At 50.6% G+C, this 23690-nt stretch overlaps 1 protein-coding gene across 1 annotated transcript in view; it reads right to left on the minus strand.

The window, feature by feature from the left end:
* Positions 1-3668: 3668 nt before the first annotated feature.
* The window catches only part of Shb (Src homology 2 domain containing adaptor protein B), a 149742-nt gene continuing 129720 nt past the window's right edge, over positions 3669-23690 (minus strand). The window contains exon 6 of the mRNA XM_013026553.1: positions 3669-4125. Coding sequence (XP_012882007.1) covers positions 3942-4125 — 184 coding nt within the window. The 3' untranslated portion in view covers positions 3669-3941. The remainder of the gene's footprint in view (positions 4126-23690) is intronic.

Raw genomic sequence — 23690 nt, forward strand, 5'->3', positions numbered from 1 at the left:
ACTTCCATTCACTTTGGTATCCAAGAGACCCTAGGGAGCAGGAGACACTCAATGAATGTCTGCTGACCCAATTAACTTGTTTCCATCTAACGAGCTCATTAGGGACCTGTCTTCCAAGTCATCAGAGAGCAGGGCTCCTCCTTTCCTGGAAGAGCCATCTTGAGAGATGATTGTTGAAGCTCAGTCTTGGCAAGAGGAAGGTCAGGCCACAGGATTCCCAGGGCACACAGCATATTTGAAAGCAAGCAAGCATGTGAGCTCAAGGAAGTACATTGAAATGAGTTGGTTGTATATTAAAAGCTTCACATTAAATATATATCATGGTATAGCGTAACACACAGAACTGCAACTTAACAAGGGCACATTTCAACCAGAAGTGGTTGGAAGGAGTCAGGGAGACAAATTAGCCTGGGGGAAAGAGATGGAGAAGTTGAGGGCGCCTTCCAGGTTTGGTCTTTGCTGATAAGTTTTGGCTTCTTTAAGTGTGAAGAGGCAGATGTGACAGTTTGCTGGACAATTGCCTGATTCAGTAGGACCTTTTCAGGGATATCCCTGGGTCAACTCTAAAGCCAGCCTGGCTTGTCTGAAGGGCACAAGCACTGTCTCCAGGATTTGTGAACACACAGTAGGCCTGGCTGCCAGGCCCTACCAGGATTTTGGTGAAGTGACATCAATCACTTCTGAGTGTCTCAGACAGCTGCTGGAGATGCATTACAAAACTGCAGAAGCAGAGTTGCTGCGGGAAATGATCAGGACTCCCTCCAGCTGTTGCTCTAGCCCCCACGGGCCAGGAAACCCAGAGCCACCAGACTTCAGCAAGAGGCCCAGCCTCTACCATACTTCAGTGAGAGGCCTTCCAGAAGGCTCAGGGCCTCTGCCTCTTTCCTGCAAGGTTGCTCTGGGAGTCTCTCAGGATTGAAGGGCCTTGGCAGGCAGGTGGGCCGTCTCCCCACAAAGCCTCCATTCTTCCTGTGGCCGCCATCTTGTTCTGCTGGGCTGCCAAAAGGGCCCTTGACTCTGTGGGGCTCAAGGACAGAGCTGCTGAAGTGGCCCGGACCATTGTGGTCAATAATGAAGCCAGCAAAGAAGGGAAAGAAAAACGTCCCCGTGGCTCTGAGCAGAAAGGGTCTTAAGAGGCTGGAGGCTGTGTTCTCAAACAAAATGCCCAGGGCAAGATATTGTGTGGCAGGGAGCCCTTCCCCCTCACCCAGCTCATTTTTTTTTTCTCTCTCCTTTCCATTAATTGGCAGCAGATGAAAAAAAAAAAGCCAAAACAAAAACCAAACCAACGCCAGTAACCTGAATGTGAGTGTTTCTGAAAGGGAAAAGCTGTTTCAATTGTTAGATGTCCAAGAAAACATGAATACCACGCTGACAGAGGAAACAGTCACAATTAGAGGAAGGAGGGGAGAGGTTCATAAAAATTAAAGGGAAAAAAATTCCTTTTAGCATCTCCCATCCTCTAGACGGCCCCTCAGCCAACCTCAGTCCCTCAGGCAAGCGGGCAAGCTGGGGAAGATGAGGTAGCGAAGAGGGTGCTGGCGATCCCACAAGCCAGGGCTAAGCTGGGGGTCCCGCTTCACTTCCTCACCCCTAGGCTCCAGACCTTGCTGAGAAGCTTGCTCTGAGACTGGCCTCCAGGGAGGGCTGTGCGGCTCGGCAGCCTCAGGAAATGCTTAGAATGCCGCATCTGAACGCGCCCTGTCGAAGCCTCAATCTCCCGATTGCAAGGCTCAAGGCACTGCGTCCCCCCCCCCCCAGAGTGGTGGCACCTGTGTGGACCCCTGCCAGCTCCCCACTCATTTCATTGTGCCTATCCCCCCCCCGCCCCACACCAGGCAGCCCGGGTCCCTCCAGGCATTCTCTTTGACCTCTCTGACCTGCAGCTGTTCTGAACAATGCAAAACAGGCAAAGGCTGGTTTCTTGGGAGACTAGACCAAGGCTACAGCCACTGAGGCAATACTGAGGGGCTGGGGCCCCTGGATGGACAAACAAGGATCAGTTAGGGTGACCCAAGAGGTGGGGTGTTTAAGAGGGGACATCAAGGAACTAGGTTTGCCCAAAGGTGGCTTTTAGTCCTGCTCTGCCCCAATCTGACAGGTCTTATGGAGTCCTCCAGACCTCTCTCCCCGCTGGGCAGTGGGCTCCAACTGTCTGAACATAAGCAAGTGCTCTTCCTAAAGGTGCCATCCTGCTCAGATGTATCAGAACCCTTGCTGAGTCTGAGTAGTAGTCATGTAATTCATGGGCGTGGCAGCCATGCCTTTCATGCTGCAAGGTGGTGGCTATGGGTCAGATAACCCATTTTTTGGGGGAGTGGGGAGGGTTGGTCATGGCCTTGAACTCAGGGCCTGGGTGCTGGAACTCAGGTCCCTGAGCTCTCTTGCTCAAGGCTAGCACTCTACCACTCTGAGCCACAGCTCCACTTCTGGTTTTCTGGTGGTTAATTGTAGGTAAGAGTTTCATGGACTTTCCTACCTGAGCTGGCTTCAAACCTGGATCCTCAGATCTCAGCCTCCTGAATAGCTAGGATTATAGGCATGAGCCACAAGTACCTGGCTGGATAATTTATTTTGTTTTGCATCTGAACAAGACATCCAAGTTTTGTTTATTATTTTTTTCCCCCAGAAAACCAAATGGAATTGCTTCGTATGTGAGAAGCACCTGCCTCAGGAGGCTGGGACATGCTGGAGGGGGGTGTGGATGTGGTTTATGTATGTAGCCGTAGTGTGGATGACCAAGACAGCCCTTCATCCTCCTGCGGCCAGGTGACAGCGAAGCCAGGCAAACCAGAGCTTTGGTCATGGAGTCTGCCCTACTTCCTATGAGCTGGGGGAACCTCGGGCATGTTACTTCCTTCTTCCCACCCTCTTCTCCCCCATGTTAAAAACCTCAGCCTGCTGGCTGCTGGACACCCAAGGGGCTCACCTGGACTTGCTTCCAGGTGCCAAGGGCAAGAGGGAGAATCTTGGTGCTAGACCAACCTTAAGACTCACAATGCTCCGTACTGACTGTGCATCTGGCCGGCCCTTCCTGCAGGCTGACTTTCTCCTCGGGCCAAGCTGTGTTCCTCAGCTCCTGGCCCAGTTCCTGCAGCAGCCATCTAGGTGCCCAGAAGCTGCGGGGCCTAACTGGGGCCCCTACCTCCTTCTCTCCCCGAGCCTGGCATGCCAGCCAAGCTGAAGATACTTAGTTTTGAGACAGACATGCAAATACTGCCCCTGCCCAGACCCTGTGTGGTATAGAAAACAAGGGATGAGAATATATATTAAATGACTATTTTATTTACACACCCTATTCATAAATAATTGCATCCTCTTTCTGACTGCACAATGATTCCTTGAAGATCTAATGATTACAGAGAGACTAGAAGTAGATGGGGACTTTCTCCTGTGTGTGTGTGTGTGTGTGTGTGTGTGTGTGTGTGTGGCCATGTTCTCTCACCTATGTGCCCATTGTGCACCCAGAAACACACACACATTGGAGAGCCAACCCCTGGGCCCTCCTGGGCTCTCGGGGCCAGCTTTGGCTCCCAGCACCAAAGGGAAAAGTTTGCCCTACTCAGGTATGAGTTTGTGACAGCTGGAGAACAAAGAGATGCAGCCCAGGGATTTCCGCTCCGCCCACTGCTGGAGCTGCTCTGCCTTTGTTCATCCTGGAAGGCATCTCTTTGGATTGCAAATATTTTAATTCACAGAAACTCAAGGAGGGGGGTGGGGGCGGGATGGGGACTGGGGCAGCGGGCGGCTGGCAGTCCTTCTTCATCCAAGGCCCTTCCAGCCCCGGAAGTGGCAACAGCATTCTAAGACATGCAGTGGTGTGCTAGTACCATACACACAACACAAACTGGATACAGCTGGCAACACAGCTGTGCTGGTGGGCGCCCGGCCAGCGCCTCCAAGTCTCAGCACTGTCACTGAGCAGGGCCGGGCTGGCCCGCTCACAGGGTCCGCACAGCCACCGGGTAGAGGAGGGACAGGTGCTCAGCCCCTTTGATGGGGAGCTTCCTGGTGGTGTAGTGGTGGATGACTTCCGGGACGCTGTCGAATGGAGGGCTGTTCTGACCCAGCACGTACTTCTCTTTGGTTTTGGCCAGTTTCATGTGCATAAAGCCCTGGTTGCTCCTGTGAACAAAATACAGTGATCAGAGATGTGCACAGCTTGGAGTAGATGTCACAGCATCACTTTTGCTCTTCTCCCCCTGGGAGGTGAGGCTGAGCTAGAAGGGTCCCAGGCACAGAGCAGCTGTGGGCTGTACCTCTCCACCCAGGGGCTGCCCCAGAGCCACAGGTGCCCAGGGACAAGCAGCAACTGCAGGAGAGCCTGGGAAGCGAGGGGGGAGGCGGGGGTGGTACCCAGGTAGGAATTAAATTTCCCAGTCTTCACTGAGTTGTTGTCAGTAGAATGTGGGCAACAACGCACGCTTTTCCGCAGGCACTCCCCTCTGCCTCCTCTGAGGCCCCACCTGTCTCCTCTGCCAGGCAGTCTTCCAGGTTTGCACAGGCAGAGCTCCTTTCTTCATGTCACTGCCCTGAGAAGACTCCTCCGGAGATTATTTGGCCACCCTTCCTGTTCCGCTACGGGTGCCATGAAGGAGCAGGGCCAGGCCTTTGTGCCCACAGTACCTGGCTTCAGAACTGTCCGGGACAAGCTGCCCAAGTCTGCTGAAGGAAGAGCAGCAGAGGCCGCACGGGTGTACGCACGCCTCATCACCCTGTCCCCGGTGCCGGCTATCCCTTCCCTGCCCACCAGCCTGGGCTTTTGTGACCCCATAGCGATTCTGCCCCCACACCTACAGGTGACCTCCCATTTACCCAGTGTGTGCCATTTAGCCAGGAAGTTGGGCTTGGGAGTGACCTCCTGCCATCTAATGGGCCCACTGATGGGCTTTGGTCATCTGTGACCAGCTGGAGAGGACGGTGTGCGCTCAGAAGGTCTGCAGCCTTCCTTAGTCCCACCAACTCCTCTCCCGCTTCTGTGCTCCCATGGGGACCCTGAGACCATCAACACTCTTCTCCAGTCAGGACGGGGCCCCTGGCGCCCCCTCTCTCAGTGCCATTTTCAGATAGGCAGAACAATCGCTTAATGAAGTGCAGACCTGAGCAATGCATCTGCTCATAATAATACATTTAGAGACGTCACCCTTGGCTTAAAGGAAATCATTCAGAGAGCAATTACATTTTCGAGAGAATAATTCCTGTGAAGAACTGAAATTTAAGTCAAGATTTTTTAAGGCTGGCGATGTTCTAATTACAGAGCCTGTGGCAAGTTTCTCCCCGTGAAGGGTCACTCCGCTGGAGAACGCCTCGACAAGCGTTCCGGGAGCAGGTGGCGAACTCATGTAAAGCCAAGCATGCTGGAGAAGGCCAGAGTGTTCCATGGTAAGGGTGGGAGAGCTCAGTGCATTCAAAGGCCTGCAGGGAGGGCATGAATGGTGCCTCATTTCTTCTCTGAGCGCCAAGTGGGGTGGTGTGTGTGTGCGCGCGCGTGCGCACGTGCGTGGGGGTGCATGCATACTGGTTCTAGGGCTTTAACTCAGGGCTCAGGACCCAGGCCCCATCCTGGAGCTTTTATGTTTTTTTTTTTTTTTTTTAAATAGTGGCTGTTGGAGGGAAGAGTCTCATGGAGTTTCCTGCCCAGGCTGGCAATCCTCAGATCTCAGCCTCCTGAGCAGCCAGAATTACAGGTGTGACCCAGCAGCGCCTGGCATGGGGTGACTTTTTAAGAAGCAAAGCCACCAGACTTTGTGATCTACCCCCAGTCCAGGGCTTGGGGAGCAAAGCAGAGAAGCTGTCTGACGAAGGGTCACAGCAGCTGGTGAATACTGAGTGCATCTCATTGTTGAGGGGTTGGGGAAGGCAGCTGGTGGCTAAATAGGTTAACTTCATGTTTTCACTCTGGATCCTCCACTTTCTGCCTCCTGCATGAACCACCATGCCTGTCCTTCACACTTTCTTTTCTTCTCTTGCTTCCCTCACTCTTCATTTAGGGCTAACATTCTGCCTACCACTTGAGCCATAGCTCCACTTCTGGCTTTTTCCTGGTAAACTGGAGATAAGAGTCTCATGGACTATTCCTACCCAGGCTAGCTTCAAACCCTGATCCTCAGATCTCAGCCCCCTAAGTAGCTAGGACTATAAGAGTGAGCCACTAGCACCCATGCATGCTGTTTTCTTTTAGAAGTGACTGGCAGTGATGGTGACAACAGCTCTGATAGGGCCACAGGTGGATGTCAACGGTCCATTTCCAGTGGTAAAGACAGTACTGTTGTCTGTTAACATGCAGTGAAGCAGGGTACTCCCTTAATTCCCTACCGCCTCTCCAGGCCTGCTGTCCCTCCTCCTGCCGTGCTGTTATTTCTTTCTCCACTAACTTACACCACGAGCAGGGTGTGGTGTACACAGGGGCTAAGTGGGTCATGAAACTCAGAAATCAGGGCAGAGCTGGGACCACAGTCCAGGACTAACATGCTAGGAGACAACTGGCCCCAACGTGACGGTTGTGTGGCCCTCATGCTGCCCTCACGCCTTGCTGGGTGGGCTCTGTCCCTGCCTTATCAGTGCCACAATGGCCTCCGCGTGTGCCTTTAGTCCTAGGTGTCTGGAACCCTGTGTGTATATGCCAGGCTGCTGGGCTCACAGTCCTGCTTTCACTGGGGAATCTGCCTGCATTGCCAAGTCTTGTGTATTGAGGTTCAGGAAGGGAAGTGAATGGACCACAGTCACACAGCATTGGTTTAGTGGTGCCAGATCCCCTTCATGGGGTCCTTCTCAGAGCCTGTTCTCCTAACCTCTGCAATCCTCAGACCCAGAGAGGTTGCTGTCTAATCCTCAGTGTTCCATGTGAGGCTGGGCAGGGTGGCAGGGAAGAGGCCGCAGACTCTGAGAGCAGACATCTCCATGCTGAGTCTCTGGGTTACTTCACCAGGCTACTGGCAGGGCAGAGACAGCAGAAGGGCCGGGAGTCAAATGCTACATGTGGGAACACACATTTTCCCTGGAATTGGGAACAGTATAACCTGGCTAGTGAAGTCCCCAGCCACAAAGGTAGGATGGCAACTTCATCCCAAGGGATTCTTGGGTCCCGAGAAGGCTGGCCAATCCTGGACTGATGCAAAGGTCAGGTGACATCACACACAATACATCCTGATTGGTCACAAGGACCCCCCCCCCCCCAATGAGAGGCCACCAAACAACAGATGTGGAACTAGTGCCAGTAGCTGGGTGTGATAGCGTGTACCTGTAATCCTGCCTCGCAGAAGGCTGAAGCAGGAAGGTTTTGGAGACTTTGTCTCAAAAAACAAAACAAAACCTCCCCAAAGTGGCTGCCAATGAGGGGTCTAATGATATCTAACACTACATCAAAGAAGACACCAGTAGTTGTTAGAGTGTGAGCCTCTGTCACAGACACCAGCGTAAGAAAGGAAACCATAAAAATCTCTATGGAGACTGGGAAGGTGGCTTAATGGTAGAGTGCTTGCCTAGCATGCATGAAGCCCTGGGTTCTATTCCTCAGTAATACATAAACAGAAAAAGCTGGAAGTGGCACTGTGGCTTATGGTAGAGTGCTAGCAAAAGATGCTCAGGGACAGTGCCCAGGCTGAGTTCAAGCCCCAGAAGCCTGCATCAGACAAGGAGTGTATACAGGATGCCATGGGTGCTGTTCTGAACAGAGTGGTTTTTTGGGGGGGAGGGGGGAGGTGGGGGTGGGGAGGGGGACTCCTGTTGGTACTTTGGAGGGAACAGATCAGAGAGGCAGGCTCTGGGCTGGGCCATCCCTCTCTCTGCAAGGCAGCATGCATTGTTGCAGTATGGGTACCACCAGGTTCTGGGAGGACCGGGTCCCTGGGGAGCGGTGAAGAGCTTTTGTGTCAGCCCTGTCTCCTTTGATAGGACATCTTGAGAGAGCAAAGTCACCATTAGGGGTGTCTCTAGTGGGTGACCTGTCTAATGAGTCTTGCAAGGTCGGTGGAGGCGGGATGCTAGGACTGTCATGGTGCTCAGATCCCTCATTACCATCACAAAAAAGCACCTCCTTGTCACCAGCACCAGGATTAGCGTGCGTGCCTGTGCGCTGGCCTAATAACAGGCCCCACCTCGCCTTCTAATCACGAGCTTTAATAAAACATCACTCAGCCCACAGCTGCCCGCCCTGCAGAGCAGGGTGCGAGGCCTCACCTCTTGCTTTTAGACCTAATTGCTTGATGCATATTTCATGAAGAATCCTGGGTAATAGTTATGTTAAATCGCTTCTTTTCATGATGAAATGACTTAAAAACACTTGCATATAATATTGATGTAGGAGGGGGGGAAATCGCCCTTGGGGACTAGCCTGTGAGACCCAGTTAGAAGAATACACACACCAGGGATATTTCTCGTTAGCCTGAAAGGTGGATGGAAACTTTCTTGGTGCAGATGGCCATAACATGGTCCTTGAGCTCAAAACCCTCTGTAGCTCCCTACTGCCATTAGGTATTGGGGGAATCAGCCCTCCTGGAGCCTCCACCAGGTGCCTGGCAGAGAAAGAGGTGCTGCCACAGCTGCATAGCAATGGTGACAGGCAGGTCTGACTATCGCCGTTAGAGACGTGGCTCAGGAAGCTCACGTGCCTTGTCTCACAGATGCGAATCTGTCTGTTGGGCTCAGAGTCTATACTCTTAGCCTGGCCTTCCACAGCTACAGCTACTGCTGCAGCCTCACCTTCCCAGTCAGTTGCCCCACCAGGTGGTTCCGGGTGTACAGGTGGGCCTCTGTGGGCTCACAGCACCTGCCGGGCCCCCAGCCAGGGCACTGCATGTATGTCAATGATCCCTCCTTGCAGCCACTGGTAACCTAGTCAGGCCTGGCACTCCCCTGCACTGTAAGCATCTGTCTCCTTGTGTGGTCCATCCAAGGTCGGATTCAGTAGCTGCCTTTTCTGGTCCAAGATAGCCAGTGTGGATTGCAGAGTGAGCCCACTGGGAAGCAGAGGCGTCCCTTAAGGTGGGTAAAGGTACCTGCTTACCAAAGCAAGAAAATCTTGCCCTTGGACAGTCACAGGGAACAACAGGACAGACACCTGTTTTCTTGGAACTAAGGAAAAACTTATACCTGGGGCCACTGAGCTGACCAGTTTCTTCTGCCCAGTTCTAAATACCTAAGCCTCAAATACGAGGCCAGTTTCTCCCTAAACATGGCCTCCTGAAGTGAGGAACAAGCTTAGCCTTGGTCCTTCCTAGTTAGGGCCCTTTTCCTCTTTTTTTTTTTGGTTCACCTTCAACATCTCAATCTAAATTCAAGCACATTCTGGAGTAAGGTGGGTCAAAGGAGTGGGTGAAAGAAGGAGTCTGTGCACTTACAATGCACTTAACAATTGGCATGATGTTTTTCAGGGAAGGGAGGGGGGCACCTCACCAGCAGAGCCCAGGGGACGCAGGTTCTGTGTTCAGCACACGCAGCCCAAGGGACCTTCTGTCCCCTTCCCACAGTGGAGGTAGAGACGTACAGGGAATTTATGTTGAATCAATAGGCAATCAGGCCCCGTTCTAAAGCTAATCTGCTCTGACCTTGGGCAGGAAGATCAGTCCCAAAGATGTGGATGATGGTAGCCACCCAGGTGCCTATAAAACAGGTAGTTCCTGCTGTACTCCTGGCGACTGAACGAGGTCCATGGAATCCATGCAGAAACTGAGCTGGCTGGTACCTCGTATCAATAGTCCTCCACCTTTTCCTACTGCACTGTAGACAAGGGAGGGAGATCTAAGCCCCTCTGAAAAGATACTGGGTGGCTTTTACAATGGCACTCAGCAAAGAGCCATAAAATCCTAGGAGGAGAAACACAGACCTCAAACTCTTGGACATTCACTAGACAATTTCTCCAGATACCTCCCCAGGGCTTCATGGCTGCAAGACAGGACCCACCTGTGAATCCCAGGCAGGCCTGGAACTAACTATGTAGCCTAAGCTGGCCTCGAACTCTTAATCCTCCTGCCTCAGAGAACGAAGACACACAAGTGCTGCACAGTATGGTCTGCCTGGGGCATGTCTGGGAAGATGCTGGGTGCTCCCTTAGTCCACAGTTGGATGAACCTGTGGCTTCACAAAGAAGCAAGGAGAGCTGTTATTAAATGCAGATTTCCCACTGCCCAAAGACCAAGGGCCCCAAAGGCCCCTTCTGGCTGAGATGTGCTATGAGTCCCAATTGTGTGTGTGGGAAGCAGCTTATGAGACCCTGTGATTGATACTTGTGTTTCACCTACCACCTCTGAACAGCCTTCACAGTGACAAGCCAAACACACACCAAGTTATTGTGAACAATGTCTAAATATAAGCACTGTTGAGCTAAACCACCTGATTTATAACCAAATAACCAGACTTTCAGTAAAAGCATCAGCAGTGATCAGCCTTCCTGAGATGTAGGCATTTCTCAAGCTCCAAGTTGGTGGCCTCAGTCAATCATGCCACAGAACCCTCTCTAAGCAGAAGAGTAGGCAGGTGCTTCTCTCTGGGAACATGAGGAAGAAAAAGGCTCATTTCTGCACACAAAGAGGTAGATAGGTGAAAATGAACCCATTACAGATAATTTTCTAGGGAAGGGAGAGAGAGATCACATGTGTGCATGTGGAGATGCTACCCCTGCCCCTCCCCCCCCAACCCACCCACACACAGAGAAAAAAAAATACAGCCTAAAGTGTCAGTAATGTTAAAGTCACACTACTTCCTAGTCACCAGAGTCTGGGATTCTTCATTATACCAATCCTCCCTCCCAGCCACAGTGAGCCGCTGTGAGCCTCAGCCTGAATGCTTGGGAAAGGTGAGGCGATGGACTCCATAAGGTAACAACATGGAACCTGCCAAACAAACTAGCCGCACCTCAGCCTGCAGGCTGGGGGGACTGGGCGGGGGAGAAGTGGGGGGGGGAGGAGGTGAAATACAGCATCTGAAGGAAACCTGAGCCACAGAGGGGACCTTTCAGGGAAGGGTAGCTTTTATAGGCAAAGATGGGCTGGACTAGGAACCTGATGTCCACCCAGGCTGGCCTGGAGAATGAGACAGAGAGCCCCTCTAGGCAAGGAATCACTGCCTGGAGCCTAGGAGGCTTGGGCACAGTTGTAAACACAAGTCTGTGCTGCCTCTCTAAGCTTTCGTGTCTGCCTGCACCTGTTTCCCTTACCTTTGAGATGCCCGCTGCTGCCTCAGGTCTGAACTACGGAACAATGGCTGAGTGAGTCTTGCCACTGACACATGCAGGTCACTGTAGGATCCTGGTGGCTGGTTAGGAAGCCTCACTTCTTAGCAGCCCATGGTAAGCCTGGTAGGAGCCCAGAGGCTGCAGCAGACTGAGGCCCGGGAGGCTCTTCCTCATTTTTTAAATGAAGAGTCAGCAGGGCTCTTCAGAAAGCACTGATGCAGACGCAGGGCTCAGGGCCTAGGGGCCTGACTTGGGCCTTGTTTCCTCCTACTGCGCAGAAGCTGCTGCCCATCTGGTCTGTTTGCTGGCTCCGGCTGTCCAGGCTCTCCCCGTCTGTTGGGTCTGTTGTTCATGGACATGCTGGCAGCCCAAAGTTACAGTGGCCATGCATCCCCCTGGCTGTGACATGCTGGCTGAATGGAGTGGGAGGCCTGGGTGTTGGCTCTGGCTCTGATGCAGGGTGACATTAGGCAGGGTGGGTGACACAAACAGGGTATGCGCTGTCCTGAGATTGATTTCCAACATCAAGTAAGATTACTCATGACTGAAAGGGCAGCGTTGCGCATTGACTGGGGCCAACATGAAAATATACCATGAATAAGGAAGAAGGGTTTCTCTGATAAAGCTATGATCCTGTACCATCTTTGGCATCTATTAAGTGCCTAATGTGTACACTGCTAGGGAAGAAAAGGCCCCCAACAGAGGCTCTGAGACTGTTTAGCTCCTTGTCACCATTTAACAGATGACACTGAGAGGCAGAGGAGCGGAGGCTTGCTCCCACTGCTTCCATTCCCAGCTTGCCTGCCTCCCCTCCCCCTTGCCCTTTGCTCTTAGCTGTGGGGGAAGAGGGGAGTCTTTGCAGCTAGACAGGTGAGGGGGGAACTAAAACAACAGCCACGTTCCACACCTGAACTTTCTCACTTTCTCAAGATCAGAAGCATCTTGCCAGGGACAAGTGGCCCTGCGAGCACTGGCCACTGTCCTGTGGAGGAGGAGGGTTGCTAATCAACCCAGGGCATTTACCAGCTCAGGAACAGGTCTTACTATCCAAAGCATCAACCCATTAGAAGTTTTACTTAGAAGAAAAGAGGGAAAATGAAGAGGTCCTTTTGTTTATTTGATAGGTATTCTACCACGACACCCCCAGCCCTTTTGTATTTTATTTTTCAGATGGTAATGCTGGGGCTAGCCCGGATCTATGATCTTCCTACTGATGCCTTCCCTGGAGATGGGATCACAGATGCTCCTCCCTACACCTAGACTATTGGTTAACATGCTAACTTCTTGCCTGGGCTGGTACCTCCTAAGTAGCTGGGATTATAGGGGTAAGCTTCAGAGGGGCTTTTTAGAACTACAAGTTTCAACTGAACCACCCAGATTCAATGTGAGGGTGGCTGTTCTCCTGGAATCTCACAGGCACACTGCTGAGTACTGACACCTGGACACCAGGTGCTGGTTTTTTTGGAGATAAGAGTTTCAAGGACTTTCCTACCCAGGCTGACTTTGAACTGCGATCCTCAGATCTCAGCCTCCTGAGTAGCTAGGATTACAGGTGTGAGCCACCAGTGCCTTGCTTGGGTCTCTATTTCTTCATCTGTGAAACAGAGTATTTCATAATGTTCTCTAAAGTCCATTGAAAACAAGAAGGAAAAAAAAAAAAACACTTTGAATACAGCATTGGAAACTTGGGCCCCAAATTGGCTCTTGCCCTCTTAGGCCTCAGTTTCCCCATTTATACAATATGGGGAGAGGACAGAGATCCACTGAGGGCCTACCACAGCTCCAACCTTGGAAGCCTGGTGCACAGAAGATGCCCATATATGATGAGGACTGGATGATTATTCAGATACTGAATCAAAGCTTCACATTTATCACAAGCACTCAAGAGCCCAGGGCTAGACAAGGAGGGCCGGTTCCAACATGTCCAGAGGGCCTCAAGGACACAAGGCCTCGGCAAGTCTGACACTTCTTGGGCCTCTTTGGAACCTGGGAACTCTTGAACCGTTCTCTAAGGGGTTCTGATGCATGCTTCAGTTTCATCTGAGGGAGGTGCATCTGTAGTCTTCACATTTAGTGTGTGGGCACTCTATGCCTCTAACCACAGGGGCGCTCATCCCACCAAGACATACTTTCTGAGATCAGCTAGCCCAACTCTGCTATGGGAAAGCTCTTATGAGTGGACATATAACTTACAGGAGCCTGCTGATGGCTCTAGCTCTGGCTCTCAGGCCTCGCTGCTCCTTCTGCCCTAGCCTGGCCCCTCAGAGGTAAGAAGACAGTAGCAGGGGCATATGGATGGTGTCATTGAAGGTCTGCCTACCCTGGCCACGAACCTTGCTGTGTGGACACAACTCCACCATTGATGTGGGGTCCTGCTGAGCTTGAATCCACCTGTCTCTTCTTCCTCCTCATCTCTGAGGACAGGAGCCTATGGACACCCAGTGCTATCAGCTATTGAGGACTGTCTCTCCTGAATCAAACCAAAAGGGGCATGGGCCCGAGCACATTAAGAAGCAGAAGCGCATTGGCTTGGACCAGACTTGGGAGATGCAGAAATGCAATTCTGAAAGGTCACTGTCACCCCTCAGTAGTCTGGGCTCTGGAGGGCAAATCTTCTCCTGTTGGACATTCATTCTGGCAGCTTCCTGACAGGCTCTTTCCACAGGGTGAAGAATTTTCTTAAAATTAAATCTCCAGCTCTTTGCTCCCTAATGAAATTGATTTCTGCCTTGATACACAACAAAGCTTTCATTTTATTATTTGGCTGGGGTTTGACCACAATAATTACAAGTTTTTTTCAGCATGGCTGCAAGTAATTGAGTTCCAAAGTTACTTACTATCGGAACCGGTTTCTTTCAAGAAGCACAGCTCCCACAAAACTAAGAGTCAACTCTTGTAACTCTCTAGATGTTTTTGATTAAGATTAGAGGAATTCTGGAGAAGAATAAACCTTATTTTCTTGGCCTGAAAAATCAGAACTCAAAAGAAGTCCTGCTGCTCTGTGAGGGCCGAGTCTGAAGCTTCCAGTGACCAGGCGTGAACAGCGTCACAGCTGAGCCTTGATGGGGTTACCATTACTTATGTTGACTAAGTCCCTGCTGAAGTGTGTGATCATCATCACTGGCACAAGAGGACACTGCCCACGCTTGCTCAAGTGATTTCCTAACACCAATACCAGGAAGTTCAGAGGCCCGCCTAGCCCCCTGCAGATCCATTTTTCCCAGGAGTCTGTGTCCAGCGCATGTCTGGTTCTTTGGTAGGGAATTGTAGGTAGGGAAAAGGTGGAGGCTGGGAATGCTGGTAGTTGGCACGATCTTTTGTGAGTCCAGGTGGTTTTTGTCCCCGAGGGGCAAAGTGGGGAGTTGGAGATTAGCCAGGACTTCTGGGTATTTAAGGTACATCCCTGGTCATAATGATCATGCTTCATGAAACTGTTCAGAAATGATTGCCATGCCCACTGTATGGACGCAGAAATAGGCCATAAAGCTACCAAGAGGCTGAATTGAAGTTTGGAGCAAAGATTCTGGCTTGAGGCAGTCCATCTGCTTAGCTATGACACTGTTTGGCTTCTTTCTACTGCTAAGTCCCACCATAGTAGCCCGCACAACAGGCATAGAGAATCACCACACAATAAAGACAGGAGGTGACACCAGAATCAGGTCTCCTAAGTCTATAGCCAATGATTTTCCTGCTCTACCTCATTAAAAAACAAACAAACAAGAACACCCTTATAGGCAGGAAAGCCTATAAGACTCTTACCTCCAATTAACTACCAAAAAGCCAAAAGTGGAGCTGTGGATCAAATGGCAGAGAACTAGCCTCAAGCACAAATACTCAGAGACAGTATCCAGGCCTTGAGTTCAAGCTCTAGGACCAGCAAATACATACACACAAACCACCATCACCACCACCACCACCACCAAAAATCTCCAAAATAAAACCATCGTATATAGGTGATTCAGTGGAGAAATCTAGAAAACACAAACAAGCAAAAAGAAGACAAAAAGAAGCTCTCTGCTCACAGAGAGCTAATCTCAAGGGCACAATACCTACATGCCATACATGTGCTAAACAGCTACAGGCAGGGCTGAGTTCTGTGACCCCACTTCATAGTTGTGGCTCATGTGACTTCAGAGGTGAGGAAAGGAGATACCCGAGGCTTCTCCTCCAACCCCAAACCTAAACATCCATACACAGCAGCATCTAAAATAAACCATTTCACCGGGAACTGGTGGCTCACATCTGTAATCCTAGCTACTCAAAAGGCTGAGATCTGAGGCTTGCAGTTCAAAGCCAGCCTGCCTGGGTAGGAAAGTTGTGAGACTCTAATCTCCAATTAACCACCAGAAAACCAGAAGTGGTGCTGTGGCTCAAGTGGTAGAGCCCTTGCCTTGAGCTGAAGAGCTCAGGGACAGTGCCCAGGCTCAGAGTTCAAGCCCCACAACCGACCAAAAAAAAAAGAAAAGAAAAGAAAAACAAGAGAAAGGAAGGAAGGAAGGGAGGAAGGGAGGAAAGGAAGAAGAAAGAGAAGGAAGGAAGCAAGGAAGGAACAAAGGAAAAGAAAGAGAGAAAAGAAAGAAGACAATTAAAATAGATGATTATACTAGTGTCTAGTGTTTTTGTACACACAGAAATGTATACAAACATAGCCTATTTACCATAAAAACTGAGATCATTTAATTGATCAATTTGAACACACATTTTTGTTTTGTTTTTTGCTTTTGCCGATCATGGGGCTTGAACTCTGGGCCTGGGTGTGGTCCCTCAGCTCTTCAGCTCAAGGCTAGTGCTCTACCACTTGAGCCAGTTTTCTGGTGGTTAATTGGAGATAAGAGTCTCATGGACTTTCCTGCCTGGACTGGCTCTGAACTGTGGTCCTCAGATCTCAGCCTCCTGAGTAGCTAAGATTACAGGCGTGAGCCACCAGCACTTGGCTGAACATAGTTTAAACTTAAAACATTTTAGCAACATTCTTCCATTGTCCATGACTGGACAAAGACAAAAACCAAAACCCAAACCAAAAAACAAACATAAAACAACAGCCCACAAATAAATCATTTCTAAAGGTTCTCTCAATTTTATTTATCCTCAGAGGCCCTGCTCAAATGTCTGCCTTCAAGAAGTCTTTCAAAGATATGTCCCTGTCAGACATCGTCTCTTCTACCTTCCCTCTACTACACTGCTCACCTACCTTGTTTCCTTGTCTAGGCTGTGAGCTTAGAGGCTAAAGACCTGGTGTACAGTAGGGACTTCACAGCCCTGCCCTGTGACTCTAGGCTGAGAATGTAGAAGGCTGATGTTCTACGCCTGGAAGCCATCAGCCACGTGTGGATTTCCAAAAGGAACACAGCAGGAAATAAAAGAGAGGTTCTATTTAAAGCATTTCTAATAAGCTAGCTTTGCCAAACCCAGTTGTTTCTGATATTCCTCTTGGGTGAAATAATCTTAAAAAGAAAAAGAATTAAAAAGGAAGAGAAAAGGGCTAAAGCATTATTAGAATGGCAAAAACCTACCAGCCCTGAAGGAGGAGGGAAGCTGCTGGCTGAGGGTGCTAGTCAGGAGTGACCTGTCCCCAGGGAGGGTCAGGGTGGGCACCTGTGGGAGTAGGTGAGCGGGCCCCCAAACCTGCATGCTCACACACACGCTCACACACATGCTCACACACACACACACACACACACAGCAAACACAATTTTATTGTTTCAGCATTTGAACTATGAGGGCAAAGATGAGAGCTGTAAAATCTTGACATCTGATTTTATAAATCTGCCTCAAATACCAAGAACGTTTATGGGGAAGTCAGGGAAGGAAAGGCAGTGCTTACAAGCCCCAGAAGGGTCCTATTCTGCCTGGGAAGGGAGGGCCACCCGTGGGCTCTGCCAGGAACTTGCCTCAGGACCTCAGTAGGTCTTTCCTGTCCCATTGGCCCTCCATTTCCTTATCTAAAAGCCAGAGTCTTGCCCCAGATGACTCAAGGCTCTTCTTCCAGCTTTAAGTATTGTGTGAGCAACTAGCAAATCTAGTTGCTTCAAGACTTCCTCTAGGTGGAGGCCAGCGGGGTTTTCTGTGGGGGCTTTGAATTGCTTACCTAGCTCTAACTGAAGTAAAGCCCCACATCACACACTTTCCTGGGCAGCACAAGAACTGGAACAACTGTTTGTACTTGCACAGCCTCCCACACTTCCCAGGACCTTCCACTTCCATCCAGGAGGTCAGTGTATTGTCCAGCGGCTCAAAGATGTGAAGCCACTTGCTGGTGACATTCCTACCTGGATTCAGGCTCTGACCTGTGGTCTAGAGTTCATGGCCTGTCCTGTAGAATCTTTTAAGAACTCCCTCAAGTCCCCAAACAATTCGTTTCCAGATATATGTCACGTTAACAAGATGCCACAAATGTGATTGGAAGGGGGGGAAAAAAAAGAATTGTTTGGAGGGGTCATGCAGCACCTGCAGAGGGACCTGTGCCGGGGCATGAGTGGTTTCCTGGTGATGGACGGGCACTGGAAATGCCTCCCCAGGCGGCCTGAGCTGCCCAGGCAGATTGACGAGGGCTGATAGGAGATAATTAAAAACTGGCTGGAAATGTAATCAAGTGGCTCAGATGCTGGAGAGGAACAGGGAGCACTTGGGAACAAAGGGCACTGCTGTGTACCTGACTATGACGGGAGCTAGAGAAAGAATGACAAGGGATCCTTGCCATTCATGAGCATTTATCTGGCCCAGCCACATGCTCAGATAGTACTCAGAGCATGGACTGGCAGAGTGAGGCAGGATGCTTATGGCACTCTGGCATCTGGGTTCTAGGCCATTGTGGGAAGTGAGGAGCCGAGCTAGGAGAAATGTGTTTTCCTGGCTCTTTTCAAAACCATTCTTTACTGGGCTTTGGTAGCTTACCCCTGCAAGCCTAGCTACTCAGGAGGCTGAAATCTGAGGATTATGGTTCAAAGTCAACTGGGGCAGGAAAGTCCACAAGACTCAACTGCAACTAACCATCAAAAAAACCAGAAGTGGAGTTGTGGTTCAAGTGGTAGAGAACTTGAGTAAAAAAGCTCAGGAAGAATGTCTGGGACCTGAGATGGAGCCCCAGGACTGGCACATGCCCCCCCCCCAAAAAAAAACACCAAAAAAAAACCCTCATTCCTGTCCATATTCAGCTGGTGGTGGAGCCGACCCTGAACTCAGTTACACAGACAGGGCAATCTTCCAGCCACTGAGGAGGAGCTAAGAGATCAGAGAAGTAACAACCTGTCTAAGCCAAAACAGACAGGAAAGGACTGCTCACACTGGACCCTAGTTCTGTGGACCCCAGTTCTGTGAGATTCAAGTCTCAGTCAACAGAAGATTGTATCTAGACAACCCATGAACCTCTGCGATGCTGTGCCCCTTGCAATCTGGGCTCTCTAAAGTCTATACTCATATGAAGCACTCCATTGAGAAACGTTTTACAGATGAGGAAACTGGGGCTCAGACATGTTAAGCCCCTTTGCCCAAGACTATCCTGTTGGTACTCAGGGAGCTGTTTTAACAGGCCAGATGGATCCAACTTGAATATGAGGTTGCAACACCCTCCTGCAGGTAGGCACTGGTGATGGGGTACACTGTTAACTACTGGAAGAGTTGCTGTCCCTCTGCTGGTGGTTCTTTGCCACCTTCAATCCTAGAGTCCTCCCCCATCCTCCAGCTCCTGTCCCATCGTGGGATAGTAGCTGTGGTGTGGCCTGCCTGGAACCATCTCCTTCTTCCTTCCGTAGTCTCCCCTACTTCCTGCCTCATCCCCACCTGGCAGTCCCGCAGGCATGGAATCAGGATGACAGGGCTCAGGGCTTGGAGAGGGAAGGGGAGAAAGTCTCAAGGCAAGTAGAAATCATGCAAGCTGCACATACCTGCTTCCTTCAAAGTATGAATGTCCTAAAGAGGAGTGACTCACTGTGCCTACAGGGACCCAGCTGGGGACTAGGACAAGCAAGCAGCCATCAGAGGTATTCTGAGGAGCCCTGCAGTGGCTTCAGAAGGGCTCCTTTGGAGGCTTATGAATGGGAGGGGGGCAGTCATGGTAGAGCTAAATATTTGGAGCCTTAGACTCCCCTCCACCCCCCTGCTTTGGTACTAGGGATCAAACCCAGGGGTTTGCACATGTTAGGCAAGTATTCTACCACTGAGCTATGCTCTGGCCCAGAGCTTCATAGGTTGGCCTAACAGAAGTAAATGAAGTCTGTGTTCCCTTGTTGAAGGACGCAGGATGCAGCCTCTCTTCATCTCCCACACCACCCTGCAAGCCTTTATTATTTCTTGCTCCTGGCTGTCAGCAGCAACAAACTAAGATTAATCACTCTACCGCCTGCCTAGACCCAGACATGTCTACTGTGTGAAAACTCTCTCCTTCACCATATAAATCAATGAAAGAAGAGAAGAAAGAAAAACACCTCTAACTGAAATGTGTAGTTTTGGTCCCATAACACCTACCCACTCACTCTTCTCCACTAGAGCCCAGGAGGCATTTGCTGCTAGAGACCTTGAGCACAGCAGTCAGATTACCTGGCTGCACCAAGCAGATGCAAAGGGATCTTATTAAGTAAGCTGAAAGGCTGGAAGTGTGTCTTCATAAACTATCCTGCCCTTCTGCCCTATGGGGATGGAGGAAGGGCCTCCCTTTTATCTTCAGACTGTGGCCTAATCATGGAATCCTTAAACTGGAAGCAAGCATGCCAATCAAACTTTCACCCCCTCATTTTATATATTTAGTTTTGCAACACAGAGATGATCTTACTTGGCACATGCTATCAGATCACGTACTATACCACAGATCATACCCCCAGTTCCTTGTCTTAAAGTTATTATGGGGAAAATAACAGCCCTATGCATTAGGGAAGCAAAGACAACCTAGACTTACACTCTGAGAGGCCAGGACTCTGTGCACACTACTCCTTCCATGACAATTTCTAAAGGCTCTACAAAAGAGGGGAGGAGCAGAGCATGGCATGTTGACCTCCTGCTGTGAGCCAGCTCTGCTCCTTTTCCTTATTTTGTCCAGATTTCTCTGCAAAAAGCTTGTGAAACCAAAACTTGTGAAGAGCCACTCATGAGTCGAAAGTGCCTGCCCTCGTTTCTAGATGAGGCTCAGTCACTTGCCTAGTATGTGTGGTGAGAGGTGCACAATGAAGCCAGGATTTGGCTTCAGGTACCTCTGACCTGAAAGCCTGGGGTTTCCTCATTATGTTGCCAGCACGCAGACTGTGCAGACTGGAATAGTGAGGGATGGGTAGAGGGGGGCAGGATCCGTCACCTCCTGGGTGACACTTATGGTGCGCTTAGTTCACTAGTGGTTCTAGACTCAACCTGGAGAGCATCACTGCACCCTGCTGTGACTCTTGAGGACTCTCACTGACTTGTGGGATAAGGTTCCCAACCCCTTGGCCTGGAAATGGGGGCTGCACCTCTCCTCTCTTGGGTGCAGTTTAGTGTGATATTTGTTGTTCTACACTTCCACAATCCCTGCCTCTGTGCTCATTTTACTCTTACTGTTCATGGTTTAAGACTTCTTCATCCTTTAAACAACCCTTTCTCTAGTACCTTCCCTCTTGCTTTCTATTTTCCACACGTGTTTCATGTGTCCATGTCCTCCATCTTGTCAGATGTGGGCTCTTGTTGGCTGGAGTGCAAGAACTGTCCCTGAGTGGGGTGGAGCTTAAAGGGCTGAGGAAGGGCAGAAGGGGCTGTGGTAGCAAGTCAGGTACCAAAAGCCTCTCTGAGGTCACATCTGCAAGGAAGCTGGAGATTTGCTGTGAAAGCCCAAAGGCCCTTTGGAAAGTCTTTAAGAGGTCACTTGCCCCACGGGGATGAGGACTTCCCAGTGCCCCAGCACCACTGCATATGCCTCTATTCCAAGGACAGCCCCCTTCCTCTGCCCATGAGGGACTCCCCCGCTCCCTACCAGCTGCAAACTCTGAAGTCTTTGAAGTCTCCTTTTCCTTATTTTGTCCAGATTTCTCTGCAAAAGCTTGTGAAACCGAACCTTGTGAGGAGCCACTCAAGAGTCAAAAGTGCCTGGAGAACGCTTTTAATTGAGATTTCTCATGACTTTCCATCGATTTACCCTACTTGCCTTTCCAGACATAAGAAAAAGTGTGTGTTTCATGTTTTCTTGCCAATTTTAAAAGTCCCAGCCCTTTGAAGGCTTCCATTGGCTACAGAGAAGCCTCTGGGGCCAGCCATGGATGCAGGGTCAGCTTGAACCCATCCAGTCAGGCTGGAGGTGGCAAGAGGGACAGGGGAGTGACAAAAGCCATTTATAGGATCTCCACAGTCAGCTTCACAAGCAGGGGCTCTGTCACGGAGGGGCACTAAGACGTGATGGGGATGGAGTATCATCATTCTCTTGGGTTTCCTGGGAGGTTACATAAGGGCCAGCCTGGCTGGATCCAGGGGGTGTGGCCAGTCATCACCACCTGTATCATGCCTGTGGTTAAGTGCCAAGTAGGCAGCCTGACAGGATGGGAGGGGGGTTGGTTGTGAATTTCAACTGGGCTCAGTTCCTCACTCATGAGGCAAAGGGACGGAACTAGAAAGGCCACTAAGGCCATTTCCAAGCTAGCACTGAGAGCCACTGGAAGGCCTTCTGACCCAGGGTTAGAAGAGCTGGGGCGGAGGCTGGAATGTCCAACCACCTCTGTTCTGGCCTCAGCTGGCCTCGGGCCATTCACCTCCCAGTATGTTCAGATGATGGAGTTTGGGCATTTGCCCCAGCCACCCTCTTCAGGGCCATTCTAGGGAAAGCAAGCAGGCTGTCTAAAATGTCTTGTCTATGGATACCCAGGGGAAGTGGGATTTAAGTTCAGGCCAACAGGATTCAGAGGTATCCGTAAGTCTGTGACTTCTATACTAAGAAATAGACACTAACAGCTCCTCTGGGAAGGAGCTCTTTGGTATGTCCAGGGCTGTGCCTCCCACTGAGATGCTCATCTAGTCATTAAAGACTCACTTGCAGCCTCCTCCTGCAGCTTCTTCCAGCCCTCTGTGGCACAGCTGCCCAACCCCCATAAGCCAACGCTGGACTCTAAAGATCCTTTGGGGAGACCTGTGTACAGCAAGGCACAGGCTGAACTGGCCAGCTGTGAGCCCTTGGAGCTAGGGTCTGGCTGTCTACCTTGGCTCTTTCTGATGCCTAACCCAGTGCCTGGTACAGAAGGCTCTGATAAGTACCTTCTGAGGGAGGACAGAGTGGATGGAGGGCCTGGTCCTCTGGGGGTAGTCTCATCTCAATACCTTCTCCACCCCTAGTACACTCTCAGGGCTGGACCTGAGGCTCACATGAAAGTGGCCAGCAGTGCAGAACTAGCATAGTTGGAATTCCAATGTCTATTTGCACTCCTGATCGCTGAGCAGGCATGGGGTTGCCATTCCCCACTGCTTTGGCAGGCAGGCCCAAGTGAGAACCCACACACTTCATGCACGATGGCTAGCAAAGCTGGTGCCGGTCTCAAGCAGCCAGGACCTGCAGTACCAGGCTGTTCTGTTTTTGGTCAAGGTTATTAATGCCAGGCAGGTGTCCCCTAGTCAGCAACTGAATTGGTCATAATGCGCTAGGGTCACTCTGGGAAGCAAGTCGACCTTCCTAACTTGGGGTTCTTAAAAGGAAGGCGGATTGGGTGACATGGTCTTTTGGTCTTGGGGGAAGGAAGTGAGCTCATGGCTTCAGACAAGCATGCAGACTAAACTTTCCATTTCTAGCTCCTTTGGGCAAGAGCAGTCACCTGAACCACAGTTCTCATGATTAGATCAGACAGGACAGGTGCAGCCAATCAGATCCTGGCACTTGTCCTGGGTCCTAGAGGCTGCTATGGTTCCTCTCCTGGGACAGGAGGTGCGTTAATTTAGCCAGAGCCCGCCAAAGAGAAAGAGGGCTGCATGCACAGATGGGGAAATGTAAGGAGTCAGGAAATACCTTGGTAGAGGTGGAAGTGCCTCTAGGGACCATCAAAGTCCAAATCTCATTAGGCAACTGTGGACACCAATCCAGAGAAGGGAAGGACTTGCCCAAGATCACACAGTGAGAGCTGAGTGGCGGGAAAGGATGTCCGTCCAAGATCTGAGACCTCAGGCCTCTTAAAAATGGACTTGAAGCAAGCTGGGCGCTGGTGGCTCACGCATGGCATATACCAGGGACAAAGCAGGTTAAGCCCTTGGCCCTCTGCAACCTATCTGTGAGGTAACATCGGGGCTGTGTAAGTAGGGGATGCTGCACAGAGATGGAGAAATGGTCTCTGCAAGATATAAGTGGTGTTACTTTGGTAACTGGTTCTAGGCTCTTCTTGTTGGCAACACAGCCATGGCATGTTCGAGTACTTAGTAGACTAAGTACTCAATAGATACTCCATATCCACACATGCGGGGATATGGAGTACTGCATGGCCATGGTACCCAGCCAGTGTGCTCAATTCAGGCCTAGCCTACTGACATGCACAAAGAGGAAACCCAAGCCTGGTCAGGTCCTGGCCCCTTGGGGAATGGCAGGGCTTGGAGT

The sequence above is a fragment of the Dipodomys ordii genome, unplaced genomic scaffold, assembly GCF_000151885.1.
Source record: "Dipodomys ordii isolate 6190 unplaced genomic scaffold, Dord_2.0 Scaffold95, whole genome shotgun sequence".
In the NCBI taxonomy this organism is placed as follows: domain Eukaryota; kingdom Metazoa; phylum Chordata; class Mammalia; order Rodentia; family Heteromyidae; genus Dipodomys; species Dipodomys ordii.